This window comes from Rhizophagus irregularis, chromosome 32 (genome assembly GCF_026210795.1).
Source record: "Rhizophagus irregularis chromosome 32, complete sequence".
In the NCBI taxonomy this organism is placed as follows: Eukaryota; Fungi; Glomeromycota; class Glomeromycetes; order Glomerales; family Glomeraceae; genus Rhizophagus; species Rhizophagus irregularis.
This window is the reverse complement of record NC_089460.1, coordinates 2,030,580-2,050,783: the sequence shown is the minus strand read 5'-3', so window position 1 is coordinate 2,050,783 and position 20,204 is coordinate 2,030,580. Positions and strand designations below refer to the sequence as shown.

Genomic DNA, 20,204 nt, shown 5'->3' with positions numbered 1-20,204 from the left:
CATGTTTTATTGCAATAAATTCTTTCAATAACTGAATTAATTTACAATTACTATTAGTTTTTAAAGTAATATTAAGTATTAACAGCTGTTTTTACTATTGAAAATGCTATACCAAATTAATTTCTTTAAGAAGTATTTTGCTAATAAACACTTTTATTATTATTCAATTTTTGAAAATATTGCATATTTTGAAATGTAAAATTAATTTGATAAAATAATAATGATAAATTATCATTTGTGAATTTTTAATATTACCCTCTAAGTTTATTAAAATACTATCTTTATACTATCTATTTGGTATAATATTAATATGAAATTTTACTATATTTGAGTATAATATAATATGCTAAAAATGTTGACAAATTATACCTTTAGTTATACTTTTTATACATATATAAAGTATTACCATCATTTAATAATATTACTAAATTTTCATGTTTTAAAAATCTATTTTCACAATGTATTCTTTATGTTTCAATAATATTTATAGAATCAATACCATTTAAAAAGATTGCAATATTAATTGTAATTTATCAATTATATTTTCTATAAAATAATTATCAACAGTATTAGATTTTAAAATCTATATATTATGCATAATAATATAATAAATAAACTTAATTAACAATAATAAAATATAATATAATTTAATAAATAAATTCAATAATTACATTATTAAATGATAAAACTAGTTGACCTTTATAAGTAAGTAATTGAAAATTTGAAATCTTTACTAGGATAATACAAGAGGTATTAAAAAATGATTAAAAATTATATTAATATTAAAGAAAAATTGTAAAATTAATGACAATTCAACTATTATTTGTTATACTCTAAGATCAATTATAATATTGAAATACATTTTTGTATTTTTTATTGATTGCTTTTCAATATCACAAAGAGAATTAATACTAATTACTATCTTTTTAATAACATTAAATAATTCAATACTTAAGTACTTTAAATACCTGTATTAAATTGAAATAGCAAATACAATTTAACTTAATTAAAATGATTTAAATATAATATTCTAGTCATATATGAATAAGGTTGCTTGTCTAAACCTCTTCAAAATCCTACGATTAGTTTCGTCAAAATTTTACTATAGATTTATTATAGTTTCGGCAGAGTTTCGGCAGTTTCGGCATTTATAATAAGTTTCGGCAGTTTCGCCTTTCTCCAAAGTTTCGCCAGTTTTTTAATATAACTTTAATATAGTTTCAGCAGAATTTCGCTTTTCGGCAAAACGCCATCTTGCCTAAACCCCTAGGTTTCGGCAAGCAACCTTATATATGAATAGCTTTTTGAAAATATACTTATCATAACTTTTCAATATTATTTAAATAACTTAATACTTAATGCATTTTTAGGACTTCATTTACTTATAGTGCAGAACCTTTATACTCAATTACTTATATATAGTAATAATTGATTATTTGATTGATTATAAATTCCTAAAAAAAAATTTTTTTACATTAAAGTAAAAAAATTTAACCAATAATTTTTATAGATATGACCATTAGCTTTAAAAATTATTGGTTATTTTTTTCTAAATTAAATTTTGGTTGAGTTTTAACTATTTAAAAATCTGTAATTTAAATATGTTGATTAAATTTAGTCAAAATTAAGACTAGTTTAAATTTTTGTATTACAGATTTTTTTTAGTCACATTTAATATACAGATTTTTTTTTAATATGCTAAGAAAAAAAAGATTTAATGAATAAGGTTGTTTAAATATAAGTCAATTTAATATTATAGATGATAATTATATACCATTAAGTAAATATTTAAAAGACAATTCAGATTTTAAAAATTAAGTAATTTTACTTTAATTTGGTCAAAAAATGCATATAATAAAATACAAATCTCATTATTGTATATCTAATTTATTAGTTTATAATAAAATACAATGAATAAATATCCTAATTTCTGATTGGTTAATATATGTATTACGTTATCACTAACGTCTGCCACCTTACCTATCAATAAACAAAAGGTATTTACCCTATTATCTTTGTTCTCAACGAAATATTAATATTCTTTTGTTTGGTTTAAATTTATATTTTGTACTTAACTTTCAAACTACAATAGCTCTCATTATGATATTTTATCCGTATTTTAACTTTCAAACTTCGATAGTTCTCATCATAAAAGTTATATATTTTAATTCAACTTATAATTTATACTTTAATAAAATAAAATATCAATTAAATCTCAAGTGAACAATGAGCATATTCAAAATAACTTTTAATAATTAATATTTTTATTAAAGTATCAGGATCATAATAATGTACTTTTTCATCTAAAAAAATAGTATAAAAGAATCAAAATAATTAAATAATGTATATTTATATTTTATTAATTAAAAAGTATTTGAGTTATTCTCAACTACAGAAACTTGATCAAAAACTACTACTACTTAATCTTTTTTTTAGTGATCAAAATTGATGTATCCTAAAAATATTCTGTAATCTAATTCTGTAATTTGTGATATTATTTTTTTAATATGTTGTCTTTCTAATCTGTTATTTTTTAATCTGTTATTCTATTATTTTCTATTCTATTATTCTTTCATCTCTAACCTATAAATAGATCATATCACAATGTCCTATCATTACATTATATCATGTGACTTTTATCATGTAACTTTTATCATATGATCTAATTATAAATATTATATTACTCATAATCACGTAATCTTCTTTTCAGTATTTCATTTATCCATATCTATTCAGTATATTATTTATCTATATTACGCAATTAAGCTTGATATTCGAAGTTACAATGTGATGCTTATATACAGTTAGACCTCTATATACTGATACAATATATACTGATATTTGCTTATACCAATGATTTTTAATTTTCCATTTTTTATCTAATAAAAAAACCTCATTATACCGATTTTTTATATGATTTTACGATATAATGTTATTTGATACTATTCATTTGTTCCTCATATAGTAACGTATATATAGATCTGGTTTATATACCGATATATTAAATATTTAAAGTTAGATTACGTAAATGAAGTTATGTGATTTTTATTTTTCTCAATATCAGAAAAAAGAAAAGCTGTTCAAACTCTTTCACAGCCACGAAAAAGAGAAACTTTAATAAAAGCACAAAAGTATCAACTTTGCTTAGACTATCAGAAAAAACCATGACTTATCCAAGAACAACTTGCTATTCAATATGATATTAAACAGAACACAGTTTCTGATATTTTGAAGATAAAGATAAGTGGTTACTAGAGTTCTGAATGGGTCAGGTCAGGTCAGGTAAATTGATAAACCTGACCTGAAATTTTTTTTTAGGTCAGATTAGGTCAGGTTATATCAGGTTATCTATTTGACCTAACCTGAACTGAAACCTGAAAATTTTCAGGATTTATATTAAAAAAATCAAAAAAATGATGCAAACCATTTTTTTTGAAATATTGTGATTCAGTTTTTTATATTAAAATTGTATAAAAAGGTGAATTGCAATATCACAACTAACTTTTTAAATATAAAATCAATATAAAAAAGTGAATTCTGATATCGCAATTCACTTTTATTATATAAAATCAATATAAAAAAGTGAATCCCAATATCACAATTCACTTTTATTATATAAAATCAATATAAAAAAGTCAATTTTCCAATTATCACAATTCACTTTTATTATATAAAATCAATATAAAAAGTGAATTATAATACCATAACTTACTTATTATATAAAATCATAGTTTCAGGTCAATAGGTCATTCAGGTTATATTGATGTTACAATCTGAACTGATTCTGAATTGCAATTGCTAAACCTGATCTGAAAAATTCAGGTCAACCTGTCAGGTTACCTGAATTTGGTCAACCTGTTCGGAACTCTAGTGGTTATTTCTAGATTTAGACTTTGAGGAAAGTAAAAACAAAGAGAAAGACCTATACAATTTCCAGAAGTGGAGAAGGCTATGACACTATAGGTTACAAACGTGCTTAAAACAGATCTTGTTATTAATACTGATATTTTACGTGAAAAAGCAGAATTTTTTGCTAGGAGTTTTGAAGTTAATAATTTTAAAGCTTCTAATGGTTGGATTTCTAATTTTAAAAAATGTCATAACATAAAAGAATATGTTAAATGTGGTGAAGCAGTAAGTGCTCCACTTGAAACTTTAGATGAAGAAAGACAAAAGTTGCATGAAATAATTAAGGATTATGATTTAAATGATGTCTTTAATTGTGATAAAACAGGTAAATACTGAATTTTTCAGATTTTACATGTACTTATTTGTGTTAATATTTTTTTTTTGTTATTTTAGGTTTATATTGGAATCTTGAATCTTCAAAAACTCTAGCAAGAGGTCTGCTCTCTGGAAAAAAAAAATCAAAAAAAAAGTTACAATTCTTTTTACATATAACGTAACTGGAACAGAGAAATTAACGCCATTTTTTATTCATACCTCTAAAAATCCACAAGCACTAAAAGGTAAAAAAAAGATGATTTGCCTGTTAATTATTATTGGAATAAAACAGCGTGAATGCAGGTCTCTATTTGGAACGATTATCTCAAAAAATTGTATACAAAAATGCGATTGCAAAATCACAAAATTCACAAATGAAAATACTCAATTAACAAATGTAACTCTACATTTTTTACCACCAAATACTACTTCTCATTTGCAACCATGTGATGCAGGAATCATTAATTCCTTTAAGGTTAGCATTTTTTTTTTCTTTTATTATTTTTTAATGTTTTAACATACACTCACTTAATTTTAGGCGAAGTATTGAAAACTTCTTGTAAAAAATAGGGTTGAAGCATATGAAATCTCACAGCAATTGAATAAAGGAGCCAATTCTTTAAATATTCATGATACTATTGTTTTTTGTACAAATGCTTGGAATGCAGTAACACAAGAAATAATTTATAATTGTTGGAAGCATACAGGTATACTTCCATTAGTAAATCAAGAGGAAGTGGATGAAAGTGTTAATCAATTAGAAGAAGATAATCAAGTGGAATGGGAAGAAATACAATTTCTAATTGATCAACTCCCATTTGATGATTATATGGACGCCACAGATGAATTTATTTATGTTGATGATGTAACAAAAGGCTAACTGATGAAGAAATTATATCTTTAGTAAATTTAGATAAAAATGAACTAAAAGTTGAATCTGATAAAGAAATTCCATCAGTAATTTCAAAAGTTCAGGCCTTAAATAATTTGGATGATTTTGTTATGTTTTTTAAATCTTCATCATTAAATACACAGGCAATCTCGATAAATCAGATCCTCGATAAACCAGATTTGGCACTATTTTGGATTTTTCTTCTGAAACCAAATCATTTATATTAAAACAATCTTGATATATCAGACTTTATTAGTAAAATCTCGATATTTCGTAAAATGGATTTTATTCTAGATCAACTATAGTTAAAAAATCTTGATATGATGTATTAATTTTTTCGAAGTCCGAAATAATTATGTCAATCATTTATTAATTAGGCAAACAATTTTTCTCACTGTTTTTTTTTTCAAACTATACTTTAGCATGAGAGAAAACAAAGATACGAATAATAAAAAGAAGAAATTTTTAACATTAGCTCAAAAGAAAGAACTCTGCAAAAAACGAAGAGATCAAAAATTTAGTGGTGTTAAATTAGCAGCACAATATGGAATTTCCACTAGCACAGTTTCTGATATTTTAAAAGGATTAGAATATTGGCTTTCCATTGATACCACTTTACCAAATGCAAATAATTTTCGTGAAAAATCTAGTGTTTATCCACAATTAGAAGAAGTAATGAGCATTTAGGTTGATCAATAAATTTCAAGAAATTTAATTATAAATGGGCCTATTATCCAACAAAAAGCAGTAGAGTGTACTAACTTACTTGATATCACCAACTTTTCAGCATCTGCAGGATGGTTAAGCAACTTTAAACAGAGAAATAATTTGCATATATATAAAAAAAAGGAGAAGCTGGCAGTGCTCCTATTGATAAACTTCTATAAATGAGAGCTGAATTACGAGAAATTCTTCAAGCATATGAACTAAAAGATATCTGGAACTGTGATGAACCATCCAAAACAATAGTACATGATCCTGTACTTCAGTTGGTAAAAAACGTCCTAAAGAATGTGTTAGTATTTTGGCAACTTGTAATACTTCTGGTGATGAAAGATTGCCTTTAGTTTTTATTCATAAATATGAAACACCATGTGCATTAAAGGGAATTGAAAAAAAATCTTTCCCTGTTTGATATTATTGGAACTCTAAAGTTTGGATGCAAAGGAGTATTTTCAAACATTATCTTGAAAGATTAAATTCCAAAATGCTTAAAGAAAATCGGCATATTATTTTACTAATAGATAATGCTAGATGTCATGAATCTGAGAATATCAATAGTCTTTCAAATGTTAAGGTTCATTTTTTACCACCAAATACAACATCATTTCTTCAACCATTAGATCAAGGTATTATTTATAGTTTAAAAGCACAATATCGCAAATTGTTATGTCAAAATCGTATTCAAACTTATGATTTTTATGAAGAGGGAGACCCCATTCCACCCCAATTGATATTTTTGATTCAATCAATTTAATTGCAGATGCCTGGAAAAAAGTATCTAAAAAAACAATTCTTAACAGTTGGGTTAAAGTTGGAATCCTTTCCAATAATAATATGGAAGATTCTGAATGTTCAGACAATTCTGATTATGAAGAAGATAATATTGGACATGAATTACAATTATTAATTGATAAGTTAGGATTTGTAGATCCTTTAGCTGTGAATGACTATATTAATATTGATAATAGAGCATCTGCTGAAGAGGAATTATCATTACAAGAAATTGTTGATGTTGTAAAGGGAACAAATGAAAGGGAAATTGAAGAGGAAGAGGAGCAAGATGAAATCTCTACAATAGTTGTGTTAAATAGCATTGAAAATGTAATTAAATATATTCAACAAAAAGATTTAGAAATTGGTAATTTAGAAATGAAAAATTTAATTAAATTGAAAAAAAGGATTTTTTTTGATAATATAAATGAAAAAAAGGCAAAGTAAACTAAATGAATATTTTGATTTTAATGTATGACAGATAGTTCTTTTATAATAATAAAATTATATTCATTTTTGAATAAAATTTTGAAAATTTTGAACAAAAAATCACGTGATTTCTTGGTATTTCAGATTTTTCATATATTTTTATATAAATCTGGTTTGGTGAGATTTTTTCGATATATCAGATGTCTTGATATATCAGATATTTTTACTGGAACTAACTGATCCAATTTATTGAGATTGCCTGTGTAATTCTATTAATCAAAGTGAATTAAATACATTACAAAAATTAAGACATGAAGTATTAAGATCACATATCATCAATTTAAAGCAGACTACATTAGATAGTTATTTTACTTCTAATTCTAATAACGTAATTATATAATTGATATTTACTTCTAATCCCTAATGTAATACATGATTGATATAATTGATACAATTTTGTTAATAAATTTTTTGAATTTTATAAATATAGAATAAAGTTGTATATTTATATATATTAAAATATTTATACTGATATTAATCACGTTACTTATAATAATATTAGTATACAAAATTTTTTTTATAAACTGATAATTCGATATACTGATGCTTTTTCCTCAAAACAGTAATATCGGTATATAGAGGTTTGACTGTAATCTGAAAAATTGAGACTTTTTTTTTATTTTATAAATCAATTCCTTTTAATAAATAAAGTTTAAATTTTTTTATAAAATTAAAATCCAATCATAGAATCAAATTTTATTTAAATTTTTTAAAGTTCCTATTATAAAGGTTCTGCACTGTATAAGATAGGTTACTTTCAGGTTTAAAGATATATAAAATTCTTTGCAAATTCTATTATAAAAGAAAATTTTATATTATATTATTATGATTTTTTTCCTTTTTAGCTAATTAACCAATAGAATTTAAGAAAAAAATAAGGTAAAAATCATTAGTAAAGGATTAATTTTCTATAGTGATTTTTACTATAAATAAGCAAAATCCTGTATTTTTATATAAATAAAATATCCTATTAAAAGATAGAAATACTTCACCTAATTTGTTTTTAAGATATTTAATAATATTTTGTAAATATAAAAAAAATAAACCAAATTCTGAATCAGTTTAAAATACTTTTGAAGTTATTTTATTAGTTATTTATATTAAACATTTTAAAATCTAAATACATGTTGATGCTATTTTATCTTCTATTAAAGTATTAGCTAGGATCCACCTATTATTAAGATAGTTTACATATAAAACTTTTTAAAAATTTTACTATAAAAGAATATTTTATGTTACATTATTATAATTTTTTTTTTTAATTAATTAATCAATAGAATTTAAGTAAATTCTAAGGTAAGGTTTCATATGAAAGTAAAATTTCTACTAGTAACATATCTTAATAGTAACCTAATAGGTAGAATTCTTATTAGCTATATTTTAAAATTTTTCATTATAAAGACATTCAAATATATATTATATTTGTTAGTTTTACAGATATTATTATTTAATATTACATTATAAAATTTTTGATACAAATTGTTAGAAAGCATATGCATTAATGTAGAACAAATTAATGACAAAATCTTAATTTATGATTGGTAAGTTGAATTTTTAGTGAAAATCCCTTCTTTATAAAGCATAGTTTCTGTAAGAGAAAATATAACCATTTTAATGGTATTTTTTAAGATTAAATTAGCAAGAGAATAATGATAAGATTTTCTTTTTAAAAAAAAATATTTTTGAGAAAAATATTTCTTTGTTTTGCAACTACTATCTCTGTGAATCCAGTGTAATAGGTACGTTTATTCACTAATTTTAGGTTATTTTATTTACCTGCAAATCAAAAAGCAATCAGATCAAGAGAACATATATAAGTAGGAGAAAATATATATAGAAGCACTTATTTTCTTTCTCACTTCATCATTATGGACTCAACCAATACTTTTGAAATTCAAACAGATACTTTTGAGCCTTTCCAACTCAAAGTACTTGCATTAAATTATCTTCAAAATCAAGAGATTTCAACTATTCTCACCAGTATTCTGAAACTCAATTCTTGCAGTATTTACCAAAAAGTAATCCTAAAATTCTGATTCCAATCATTTGTTGTGTTGGATTGTGAATACCTTTTTCATAGGACATATCTTAAGAAGTATATTATGTAAAGAGAAACAAAATACCTTTTTTGTCCTTTGTGTTCTGTGACAATTTATTTGGTTAAAGAAGAAGCAGTAGTGGCCTCTAGTAAATATCACTTTCAGAAAAAATAAACTGATACTGGACAGGATGATGAAGAGCTCATGACTTCACTAGAATTGGTAAAAGGTGGCTTTCAGAGGTCAATCGAAATAAGTCACTATGTAGAATCAGGTAATAAGCAATCATAATTGAGGATGATACTTCTGAAAATAATGATGATGAAAGAATACCAGATGCATCAAACCGCTCTGCCAATGTACAAAATAATTTGGAAAATACATCTAATGAAAATAGTGAAAATGATTTTCAGAATTCAGCTACAAATGATGGAAATAATATTACTTAAATTGAGATGTTCATTAAAACATTTATCAAGACAATTAGTTACCTCTAGAAATAATAATCAGGAGCACAATATCTTGTAAGGCTTATTGCAAGAATTATCTATGCCTGTTAGGGAAAATCTGCTGAAAATAATGATGTATTCAAGAATGATTATGGGTTTTAATACCAAAGACTTTAGCCCACTTGTTTCAAAAAGCTTGTAAAGCAGAGACACGTGTTATGAGAAGAAATTTCATGTTGGTATTACTATGAAAAGGCATATGAAGAGAGAATTAAAGAGATCAAGAACATTTAGAGAGAAGTTAGTAATCAATCAGTAAGAAATCAAGTGTATGATGATATAATGGAATATCTCACTGGCAAATTTACTAAGAATACTTTGTGTAAAAAAATTCAAAGGGCTGTGAAGATTTTTAAGTTATTCCAAAAGATTGGAGTAGATAAGATTAAACAGGTTATATTATAATAATGATGATAACTAAAAAATCAGAGAATTTTGGAAAAATCAGAACTTTTTGGTAATTTTGTAAATAAATAACTAAAAAATCAGAGAATTTTGGAAAAATCGGAACTTTTTGGTAATTTTGTAAATAAAATTTACAATTTTTATAATTAAAATATTGACAAATTTATAGAAGATAACTGGTTGGACTGTGACTTATCCTTCAGAAAGGATTTACCTGAGAATAGCGATTTCACCGTTCTTCTAAGTAGGTAGTAGAACATGATTTAATGCAATAATTATCTGTTCCATTTACTAGTATAGACACAAAAATTTTGCTTACACGCCAGTAATCGATAAAAAATAACAATTTTCTGTTACAGCCAAATGTATAATCTATATGTTTTAAAAAGCTGTTCGTTCTAATTATGAAGAAATTTTACATTTGTATGACTTTACAAAAAGTTATGAAGGAATTAAATCTGCATTTTTAAGATAAAAAAAAATTATCTAGCATTCTAATCATTAAACAAATTGAGCAAATTTAATAATTATAATGGACAATAGTTTTAATTATATATTATATAGTATGTAATATATTCAAAAAAATCCAAGTAATGATTACTTAAGTAACAATTACCTAGGCAATAATCATCCAGGCAACATTTAGTAATTCTTGATTCTTAGCGATACTGATGAAAATGGTCAAAAAATAGTTCTCCAAAAAAAAATATTAAAATGGTAAATAGAAAATTGTAATTTTTTGGTTGTAATGTTTATGAAAAAGAGTTTTACATTAATTTTCTTTTTAAATTTATATTTGTATTTTTTGTTTTAGATATTTTAAAAGTATTTAATTTACAAATTAACATAAAAAAAAATATTTATTTTTAATATAAATAGTAATACATATACTGTGATACATATAAAATAATAAAGAATATAAAAAAAATCAGCTTATATAAAATATTTAATATCCTAAATATTATTACTATTAATATTTAAATTATTAATGAGATTAGTTAACAATGTTTTAACTTCTTTAAGTTCTTGTTTAAGTTCATCTTTTGTTTGTTCAAGTTTATCATAAAGTTCATCTTTTGTATGTTCAAGTTTATCATTAAGTTCATCTTTTGTTTGTTTAATTTTGTTTTTAATTTTCTTTTTAGGTTTTTGAATTTTCATTAATTCTTTTAATTTCTTACTGATGAATGGAGGAAAATTAAATTCAGTTTTACCGTTATCAATTGCATAAATTAATTTATAAACATTATCAGTAGGTAAATTATAATAACTAAAATATTTAATAAATTTGAATTAGAAAAATCTTTAAATATAAAATATATTTGATATTAACAAATTTTATACATACATCCAGTCCGGAAACCAATCTTTTTTATTTCTTTGAGAAGGTAACATATAAAATAATTCAATATCCATGATAATCTTTTAAAGTTATAATAAAATTATATTAGAATTTGAAAAATCCATTCAATCAAATATTAATATTTATAATAAAATGATAAATAAAATAAATACCTTTGCTTTTGAAAGTAAAAATTCTTCATGTTTGTTATAATTGTCAATTGCCATACCAAGCAATCCAATAAACAAGTTCATCAGATAAATTGATGTAAAAAATGTGAATACAAATAATAAAAATGTCACTGTAGGATTATCAAGATAAGTCCATGCTGATAAAGATCCAGAATCACCTATAAATATGTAAAATTAAATTAAATTAAAAATTCGAATAATAATAAATTTTAAGTAATTGATAAATTATTTACCTGTAAGCAACAAATACATTGCAAAAATTGAAGTTTGAAACCAGGTAAACATATTTGTATTTGAATCAGGAATTTGGATTAATGAATTATCAGGATCTATGATTCCATCTTTCAAATAATTATATTTAGTAGCAAGATTCCATGGATTATTATTATCTTCATTAAAATCAGGCCTATCTAACGAAATATTGGTAATTGGTCTTAAGAGAATAAAAAAGCCAAATCCAAATCCAAATATAATAAAGCATAAAACAATTAAGAATGGAAAAACTTCTTCAGCAACGCCAATAATTATGGCAAAATATTTTCCATATGATTCAAATACTCTAAAAAACATTAAAAATTTAAAATTTAATACGATAATAGTAATGGCTGCAAGTTCAAGGAGTTGACCATTAATAAGCCAATATATGGATGTTATAACAGGTAAAGAATATGCGGCTATATCTATTAATAATAAAAAAATATTAATATTAATATTTTTTAAAAGAAGTAAAAAAGTAATTATTATATAAATTTAATTACCGAAAAAATTCCATGGATCTTTAGTATAGTATCTTGGATTCCATAACAATTGCCGAAATTCAAAAAATAAATGTATAAAACCAAATAAAATTGATATTATAAAAAGTATTTTTCTATATAATTCATCACTAAAATTTAATGTGACAGCTAATGCAAAACAAAGAACAAAAATAGCATAAAAAAACCAAATTAACAAATAATAAAATATTCCAAAAGTTTTCCATTTAAAATCTATAATAGCAGCAAAATTCCACCATTCATAAGAGTTACTACTATCTATACTATAAAATAGAATAGATTTTGGTTGGTATAACATGTCATTCCAAGTATTATCATTCTTTTGATATTTACAAAGTTTTGGAAAAGGAACAATAAAACTAATTGTTGGAGTTAAAATTTTTTCCGATCTTAACTTATGATAAAATGATGAAATTTGAGTTCTTAAATAATGACCAAGATGGCTCAAGTTTTTGTAAAATGATAAAAGTAAACTTTTAAAATAACTATTTGATAAAATTATTTTTTTAACATAAATATCTTTTGAGTATGCATAAAGTGAAGTATTTGATAAATTTTTAACTGACAAACAAGAGGGATCTAATAAAATAATTGTATGTAAGATATATGTCGTTACTAAATTAGTATAATGAAGATCACATAATTTAGGTAATTTTAAACAAATAAAAGGTAATAATTTCATATATAAACTGTAATCTTCCTTTTTAATTAAATCAAATATTTTTTCAAAAATTGATTTAAGTGTTTTATCACCAGTTTTTCTCATATCTTTATCACTTGATTCACTTGATTTAACTGCGTTGATTGCTATGTCTAATATTTCTGATATAAATTTTGGAAAATCATCTCGATCATTTATAATACCCAAAAATAAATCATCACGTTCTGAAAATTCCACCATGCAAAATTTCAAATTTGGTAAGGGTAATGATTCTTTAAATTCTTGTTTTAAAATTCCCCGAATAATTTTTTTATACTCAACAAGTACATTATCCTCAACAAGTACAACTACATTATCCTCATTATCCTCACAATTAAATTCTTGTTTTAAAATTCCCTGAATAATTTTTTTATACTCAACAAGTTCATTATCCTTACAATTCTTATTATAATCTATCAATTCCTTATTACTCCAAAGGTATCGAAGTCTTAAGAAATCTTCAACAATTGTATAAATATAGATTCCATAAGTAGTAATTAAAGCCAAACCCTGGTTATTTAATTGTATACATGATACCAATATACCATTAGCAATACTACTATTTGATGTCTTTTTCCATTCATTATTAATTTGTGTAAATCCTTTAACTTCAATTTCGTTACCATAACCTCTCACTAAATTTTCAAGATTAAAATGAAAATTTTTACCATCTGTTAATTTAATTTTATTACTTTTTGGAAAACTATGAATCTTGCCTTTAATAATATCATTAAGCATATCTTGTATAGTTTGGAAAATAGGTAAAGTATAAATATTACTATGACAAGTCTTGTTTAACATTTGTTGAAATGTAGTCTCATTCACCCAATCTGTGACCCAAACATGATTTTCTTTAACGTGAAATAATTTGTTTGAATTAAAAGTTATTTTAACAGGACCACTGATATTGGTAATATTATCAGTAATGTCGATTGCAACTTGGTTTTCTTTTTTAGTGTGATATTCAGCTAAGGCTTTCTTAGATTGTTCTTTCACTTGGGTTTTTTCTTGGCTATTTTCAGAAGGATGAAAAGGATCTAGAGTTTTGAAATGGTTATGGTTACTGTATGAACAAATAATAAATCTTTCAGAACCATCCTTTAAAGTTAAAAAGTCCACTGGAAAATAATTTTCAAAATCTGTAAATAAAAAATAAAATATAATTAGATCATTTAAAAAACTAATATCACGAAAAAAAAAAAATAATAATAAGTTACTAACCATATCTTGAAATACATAATCCAGTTTCCATTGAATATATATAAATTACATTAATCTCATCAACTTCACCACATGCTGCTAATAATGTTTTATTTTTGTTTATCTTTATATATTTTAACTTCTCAAGAAATAAATTGTATTGCATTTCAGGTTTTTCAAATGTTGTAACTGTTGTCGTTTCCGATAATTCCCATTGAACCAGATGACCATTGTTAAAAAGGAATAACTTTTGATATTGTATAAAGCAATTAATATTATTATGTTCATTTAAACTTTTATGAAATTTTATTTTGTACATTTGAGAATATTCCAAAAGAGTTGCGTTTTTTGAATTGATTGAATACAAGTAAATTTTGTAATCTTTTAACTTTTCATCTAATGACGTTATAATTAAATCACCATTAGAAGTGAACCCTATCCAACGTTCATAGGTGAATAATTTATCTACATGTTTTAGTTGAAAATTTTGACCTTTTTTATCACTTAAATCAATAAAGTTATGTTTTACAATACGATTGTTCTCGCTATCATAATCATAGGATAAAAAAGATTTTTTATAAAATTTAACTTTATTATATAATTGACCAACCTTAAAATAAACATTATTATCGAGTAGTTGTTGCCAATTCCCCTCAACATTAACTAACCATCCTTGAATTGATTCATCTTCCACACTGTAAGAAATAACATATGAATCATCTTGAGAAATAAAAAGTTTACTAATTTTTTTCCCATTATGTGGTTTATAATCATCAGTTACTTTCTCATTATGTGGTTGAATGAGATCAAGATCATCTCTTTTCGTATCAATTATATCTATCGCGGTTTCCATTGTCAATGTATCAAAATTTTTTATTTGACAAAAAAAAAATATATATATAAGAGCGCTTTTTTTTATAAATTTTTAGTTCAGTCCAAATTGTTGTCAAAAATTACGCCATACATGATCTGGAGCATGGTAAAATAATCAAAACGGGATTTTGATGCATAACGCCTTTTTAATTTAGCCTTACTATTTATATGCATGTGGTGATTTTTGGTATACCGCCTTTTTGGTTTAGCCTTACTATTTATATCAAGTACAATAAAACAATAAAAATTTTTTTATTTGACAAAAAAAAAATAAGAGCGCTTTTTTTACAAATTTTAGTTCAGTGTAACGAAGGCTACGTAAGGTGATATGTCTGAGTTCCAGAATTTTTTGATAATTATTTTAGTTCATTAGATTTATTGATAAATGAAGCATTTGCTTCGTATAATTATGTACAATATCATATCAACAAATTATTTTTCATTTTTTTTTGGATAGAAATTTATTAACGGCTTGTTATTATTTAGTTACTTAATCAATCAATTCATCTAACTTGGAAGTCTTGTAAACCTGTACTGTACGCATGCAATTCATTTTTTGTATATTATGGTTAGTCTTTTTTTGATAACAAGACGTTATTAAATATAAATGGTAAAATTAGTCCGTATCATTTTTGAAATCGGTTACCCGGGTGAATCGCACAGTATAAACAGGTTTTAACACGCAAAACTGGCCAAAAAAAATTGTTAATTGTAAAGGCTAAATCAAAAAGGCGTTATACCAAAATCAGTGATTTGGAAGTCCAAAAGTACTTCCAATTTTCACTAGATATAAAATTTATATGTTTCTATGTGCATTGGAAACTTTCAATGATTTTTTATTGGAATTGGAAGTATTATTGGAATTGAAAGAATTGGAAGTTCCAATTTCCAATGTACATCACATGCATATCAGTAACAATACCACTTTGCGTAGCCTTCGTTACACTGAACTATTGTACTTAATATAAATAGTAAGACTAAATCAAAAGGCGTTATATCAAAAATCACCACATGATAATCATTACACTGAACTATTGTACTTAATATAAATAGTAAGGCTAAATCACCACATGCATATCAGAGAGCATCAAAATCCGTTTTGATTGAAAAATTATAAAACGACAAGCAAAGAGAAAAATTTCAGACTTTTCAAGTCTCAATCGTCTCATTGTGACTTTCTTACATACAGATTATAATATGAGTAATAATATCGATGAATTAAGAATTGCCACCGGAGCAGCAATTGCTGGGATGGTAGCTGTATGTGGTGCAACAGAATGGAATCAATGGTATCTTATTATTATTGACAAAAAAGAAAAAAAAGAACAAAGTATTAAAGATATTAGAAGAATCGTCACATCATCCGATGATGGTAAACGATATGTTACCGAAGAAGTTAACAACAAACATATTACCACTTCAACTGAAGGAAAATACATTACCAAATTTACTTCTGGTGGTGAAGATATTATAGAATACATTACGACTTTAACCGGTGGGGTTATTACTAAAACGACAATTAACGGTGAAGAGTATGAATTTATTACAAGCGAGCGCGTCAAATCCCAACCTGAGCCCGAACTTGAACTCAAACCCGAATCCGAATTTGAGCCCGAACCTGAATCCGAACCTGAATCCGAACCTGAACAACCTGAACTCGAAAGAGAATATATTACCAAATCAGAAAAAAGCAAATATATTATAAATACAATAAATCCCCAAGAACATGGTCGTAGATTCGGTCCTGGTAGGAGGATGCCGGGCCAGGAAAGGGAGGATATAACTTTTGATTAAAATGATTTAACCATCTGTTTTTATATCTAAATTATTTTGAATTATTTCTATTTTCTTTTATCTTTGTATTTAATTATCATTTTATGAAATAAAAAGTGTTTTTTTTTATTTTACTATAATTATATTGGTGTTTTACTAAGATTCATGGTAAAACTAACATCATCGTATTTTGTTAAAAATTTTGTTAAAGAAATAGTTATTAAATGAACAACTTGTATTACTTATATCCTGGCTAATTAGGAATAAGTAAAATTTTACTAGGATCGGATAAATGATCGGCCGATAGGCCGATCATGTTCCGATTCTAAAGTAAAATTTTACTATTCCAATTAGCCAGGATATAATTGATTTATCCCCTGTCATTTACGTAATCAAAGCTTACTAATAGTCTAATAGTCTAAAAAGCCCCAAATTTAATTTTAAAAGCTTATTTCTCCTTTTCTCTATATTAACATGGCTAGTTTTATGAAAGCTTTCGAATTATTGATTTCAAAAAATAATACTGTTATTTTAGACGAACTAAAAGAAAAGTTAAGTCATATAGAAAATGCACAACTTTCTGAAATATACAAAGAACCTTCAAAATCATCCACTTTTAAAGAAACATATAACCGTCCTTGTATAGAAACTTTACAAAAGTATACTACAGTTGCAAAACCTAAAAATACTCAACAAAATACACGTTTATGGTTTTCTAGATTTGACGAATTTGTAAAAAATACACAACCTGCTATAGATTTACTTACTCTTTATGATAAAAAGGTTATTGCACTACATTTATGTGAATTTATAATAGTTATAAAAACAAGGGAGAATAAAGAATACAAAGCAAACTCTTTATACAATGGGATATGTGCTATAAATAGGTTCTATCAGGAAATATTTAAAACTAATGAATCATTTAATATACATGAAGATCATGAGTTTAGATCTGTACGTGATACTTTACATGCTAGAATGATTGAATTAGAAGAAATTAATAATGGCGATTATAATGGAGCTGATCCTCTTACTAATGAAGAAATGATCCAAATATTTGAACATCCTGATATGTCAAATAATATGCCTGATGGACTATTAAGAAGGGTCTTTTTATGGGTTGAATGTTGTACAGCACGGAGAGGTGGATCTTACCATAATATTATGGCTAAATATTTTAAAGAACGAGATGATGGTGGATTTAATGTTATAACAATTCATGATAAAACTCACCAAGGTGGGTATTACCATAAAACAAATTCTAATCAACATCCTATACATATTATTCCACTAGATGAAATAGGGGTACATGGCACATGCTGTAATATCAAGAAATATTTAAAATTGCGTCCAAGAAATGCTGAAGCAAATTTTTTTCTTCGCATAAATAAAGATCCTAAAGGTATTAATTTATTTCCTAAATTACACATTTAATAAAACTAGTAATCATTGATTAAAAATTATATTTATTGTTTAAAAATTGAAAATGGAAACTGGTATACTACTTCTCATATGGGTCGAGACAAATTATCTGGAATATTAAAAGAGATCTGCAATATTACAGGAATTGATTGTACAAATAAAAGAATTGTAAATCATTCATTACGAAAATATACTGCTCAGAAATTAAATGACGAGAAATTAGATTCACAAGCAATAATGAATGTAACATTACATCGATCTTTAGCAGGATTAAATGCGTAAGTAACTATTAATTTATTAATTTTATGTTGCTACCAAATTATTAATTTGTCTTGCTTATTAGATATCGAAAACGGAATGAAAAACAAAAGCTAACTATCGCTAAGTTAACCCTCCCAAGTGTTTCTAAAGTATATTGACTATATTGTTATTAACCATTGAAATAATTTTATTTAAATATTATTAATTATTTTGTATATTTTATTTACAAGGATGTGCCAGAAAATTTTAATACAACAGAAAATTCAAACGTGAAAAAATCCAATGCAAAAGAAAACCTTAATGAAGCAGCAATTTCTAATGCTGAGGAAATTGATATATCATCTGAAACAGAAAGGGAACCACTATCTGAAATCCAAAATACAGTTCCTTCAAAACGTAAAAATGACTTACTTTTTAACAATAGTAAACTTAAATTTATTAAATGTAAAAACATTACTATTAATATCACAAAATAAATTATAGTTATTATATGTACTGGAAATGGAAATGCATAAATAAATATATATGAATTGATCGTCTAGTAAGCATAAATCACTTGCATAAGCATAACCACGTAAATGATGTTGATCAGGGGATAAGACAAATTAATTTCTACATTAAAACATAATTCCTGATTAAATTTTTTTCCTAGTAATTCAACTTTTTTTTTTCTTCTTGAACAACTCTTGGACATTCTAATGTTTCGTTTATTTCTTTTATTAGGTTTCAGAGAGTATAGTTAGCAGAACTTTGAAGGTATTTATTTACCTTTTATTTATTTTTGAAAAGCGTAATGCGTTTCATTTTTTTTTTTGTAGGTTTTTGCCAAGAATACTAATTCCATCCAATGCATTCACTACTTTGACTTTATTGTTACTGACTTTACCATTTTTTAATAATTCTATATATCCATTTAATTTGTTTTAATGCATTATCCAATATGATTTGTAATGTAACGATCTGATAATTATTTTTTTCTGAACAAAAAAAAATAATAATCCATGTTTAATAATTCATTTTCTGGTTTATTTTTTAATTCATTGTCCAATGCCTTTAATGAATCATAATCAATATTTTTATTCACTTTCTTCGTTTCCCCCACATTGATATAACTTTTAATTCAAGAACTAAATTTGATTTCGAAATGATTTCCTGTTGTTCCCTACTACATCAACATACAAGTAGTACGTAATAAGCTCATATTTATAATATTATTAAATTCATCATAAATATTTATTTTATTTAATTAACGAATGAATTAAAATCGTAACTTAACTTTTTCTTGATTTATAAAAATATCATTAAGGGAGCTTACACATATTATGTAATTATTATAGGGGGGGAGGGGGGTAGTTAAAATTTTACGTTACACTTATTTAAATCATATGATTTATAAATATTATAATTTGATTGGTTATGAAATCTAACAGGGGGGGGGGGGGGTAAGGTTTATAAGAAAATGAATATTACGTGATATGTGTAACTCCCCTAACCTGACCTGCGAATAAATTAAAATAGAAAAATCATTTATTTAATCAAAATAAACTTTACTTGAATTAATATCTTTTATAAAATTGTGAAGTGATACAACTGGACCAGTCTTTAGACTAGTTC

At 24.6% G+C, this 20,204-nt stretch overlaps 3 protein-coding genes across 3 annotated transcripts; 2 read left to right on the top strand and 1 right to left on the bottom strand.

Moving 5' to 3' along the window:
* Positions 1-3,263: 3,263 nt before the first annotated feature.
* Positions 3,264-5,104, top strand: OCT59_023243 (uncharacterized protein; the record flags this gene model as incomplete). Its single annotated transcript, XM_066131927.1, has 4 exons — positions 3,264-3,272; positions 3,964-4,234; positions 4,303-4,402; positions 4,795-5,104. 4 exons carry the CDS (start codon positions 3,264-3,266, stop codon positions 5,102-5,104), a joined length of 690 nt encoding a protein of 229 aa, XP_066006641.1.
* Positions 5,105-10,998: 5,894 nt separating this feature from the next.
* Positions 10,999-15,138, bottom strand: OCT59_023242 (uncharacterized protein). Its single transcript, XM_025333516.2, has 6 exons — positions 14,283-15,138; positions 12,344-14,200; positions 11,819-12,265; positions 11,568-11,743; positions 11,401-11,474; positions 10,999-11,322 (listed from the first exon to the last, which is right to left on the bottom strand). Exons 1-6 carry the CDS (start codon positions 15,112-15,114, stop codon positions 11,007-11,009), a joined length of 3,702 nt encoding a protein of 1,233 aa, XP_025186520.2. The 5' UTR covers positions 15,115-15,138; the 3' UTR covers positions 10,999-11,006.
* Positions 15,139-16,309: 1,171 nt separating this feature from the next.
* OCT59_023241 (uncharacterized protein) lies at positions 16,310-17,047 on the top strand. The gene has a single exon (XM_025313795.2). It carries the CDS (start codon positions 16,332-16,334, stop codon positions 16,926-16,928), a length of 597 nt encoding a protein of 198 aa, XP_025186521.1. The 5' UTR covers positions 16,310-16,331; the 3' UTR covers positions 16,929-17,047.
* Positions 17,048-20,204: the final 3,157 nt, after the last annotated feature.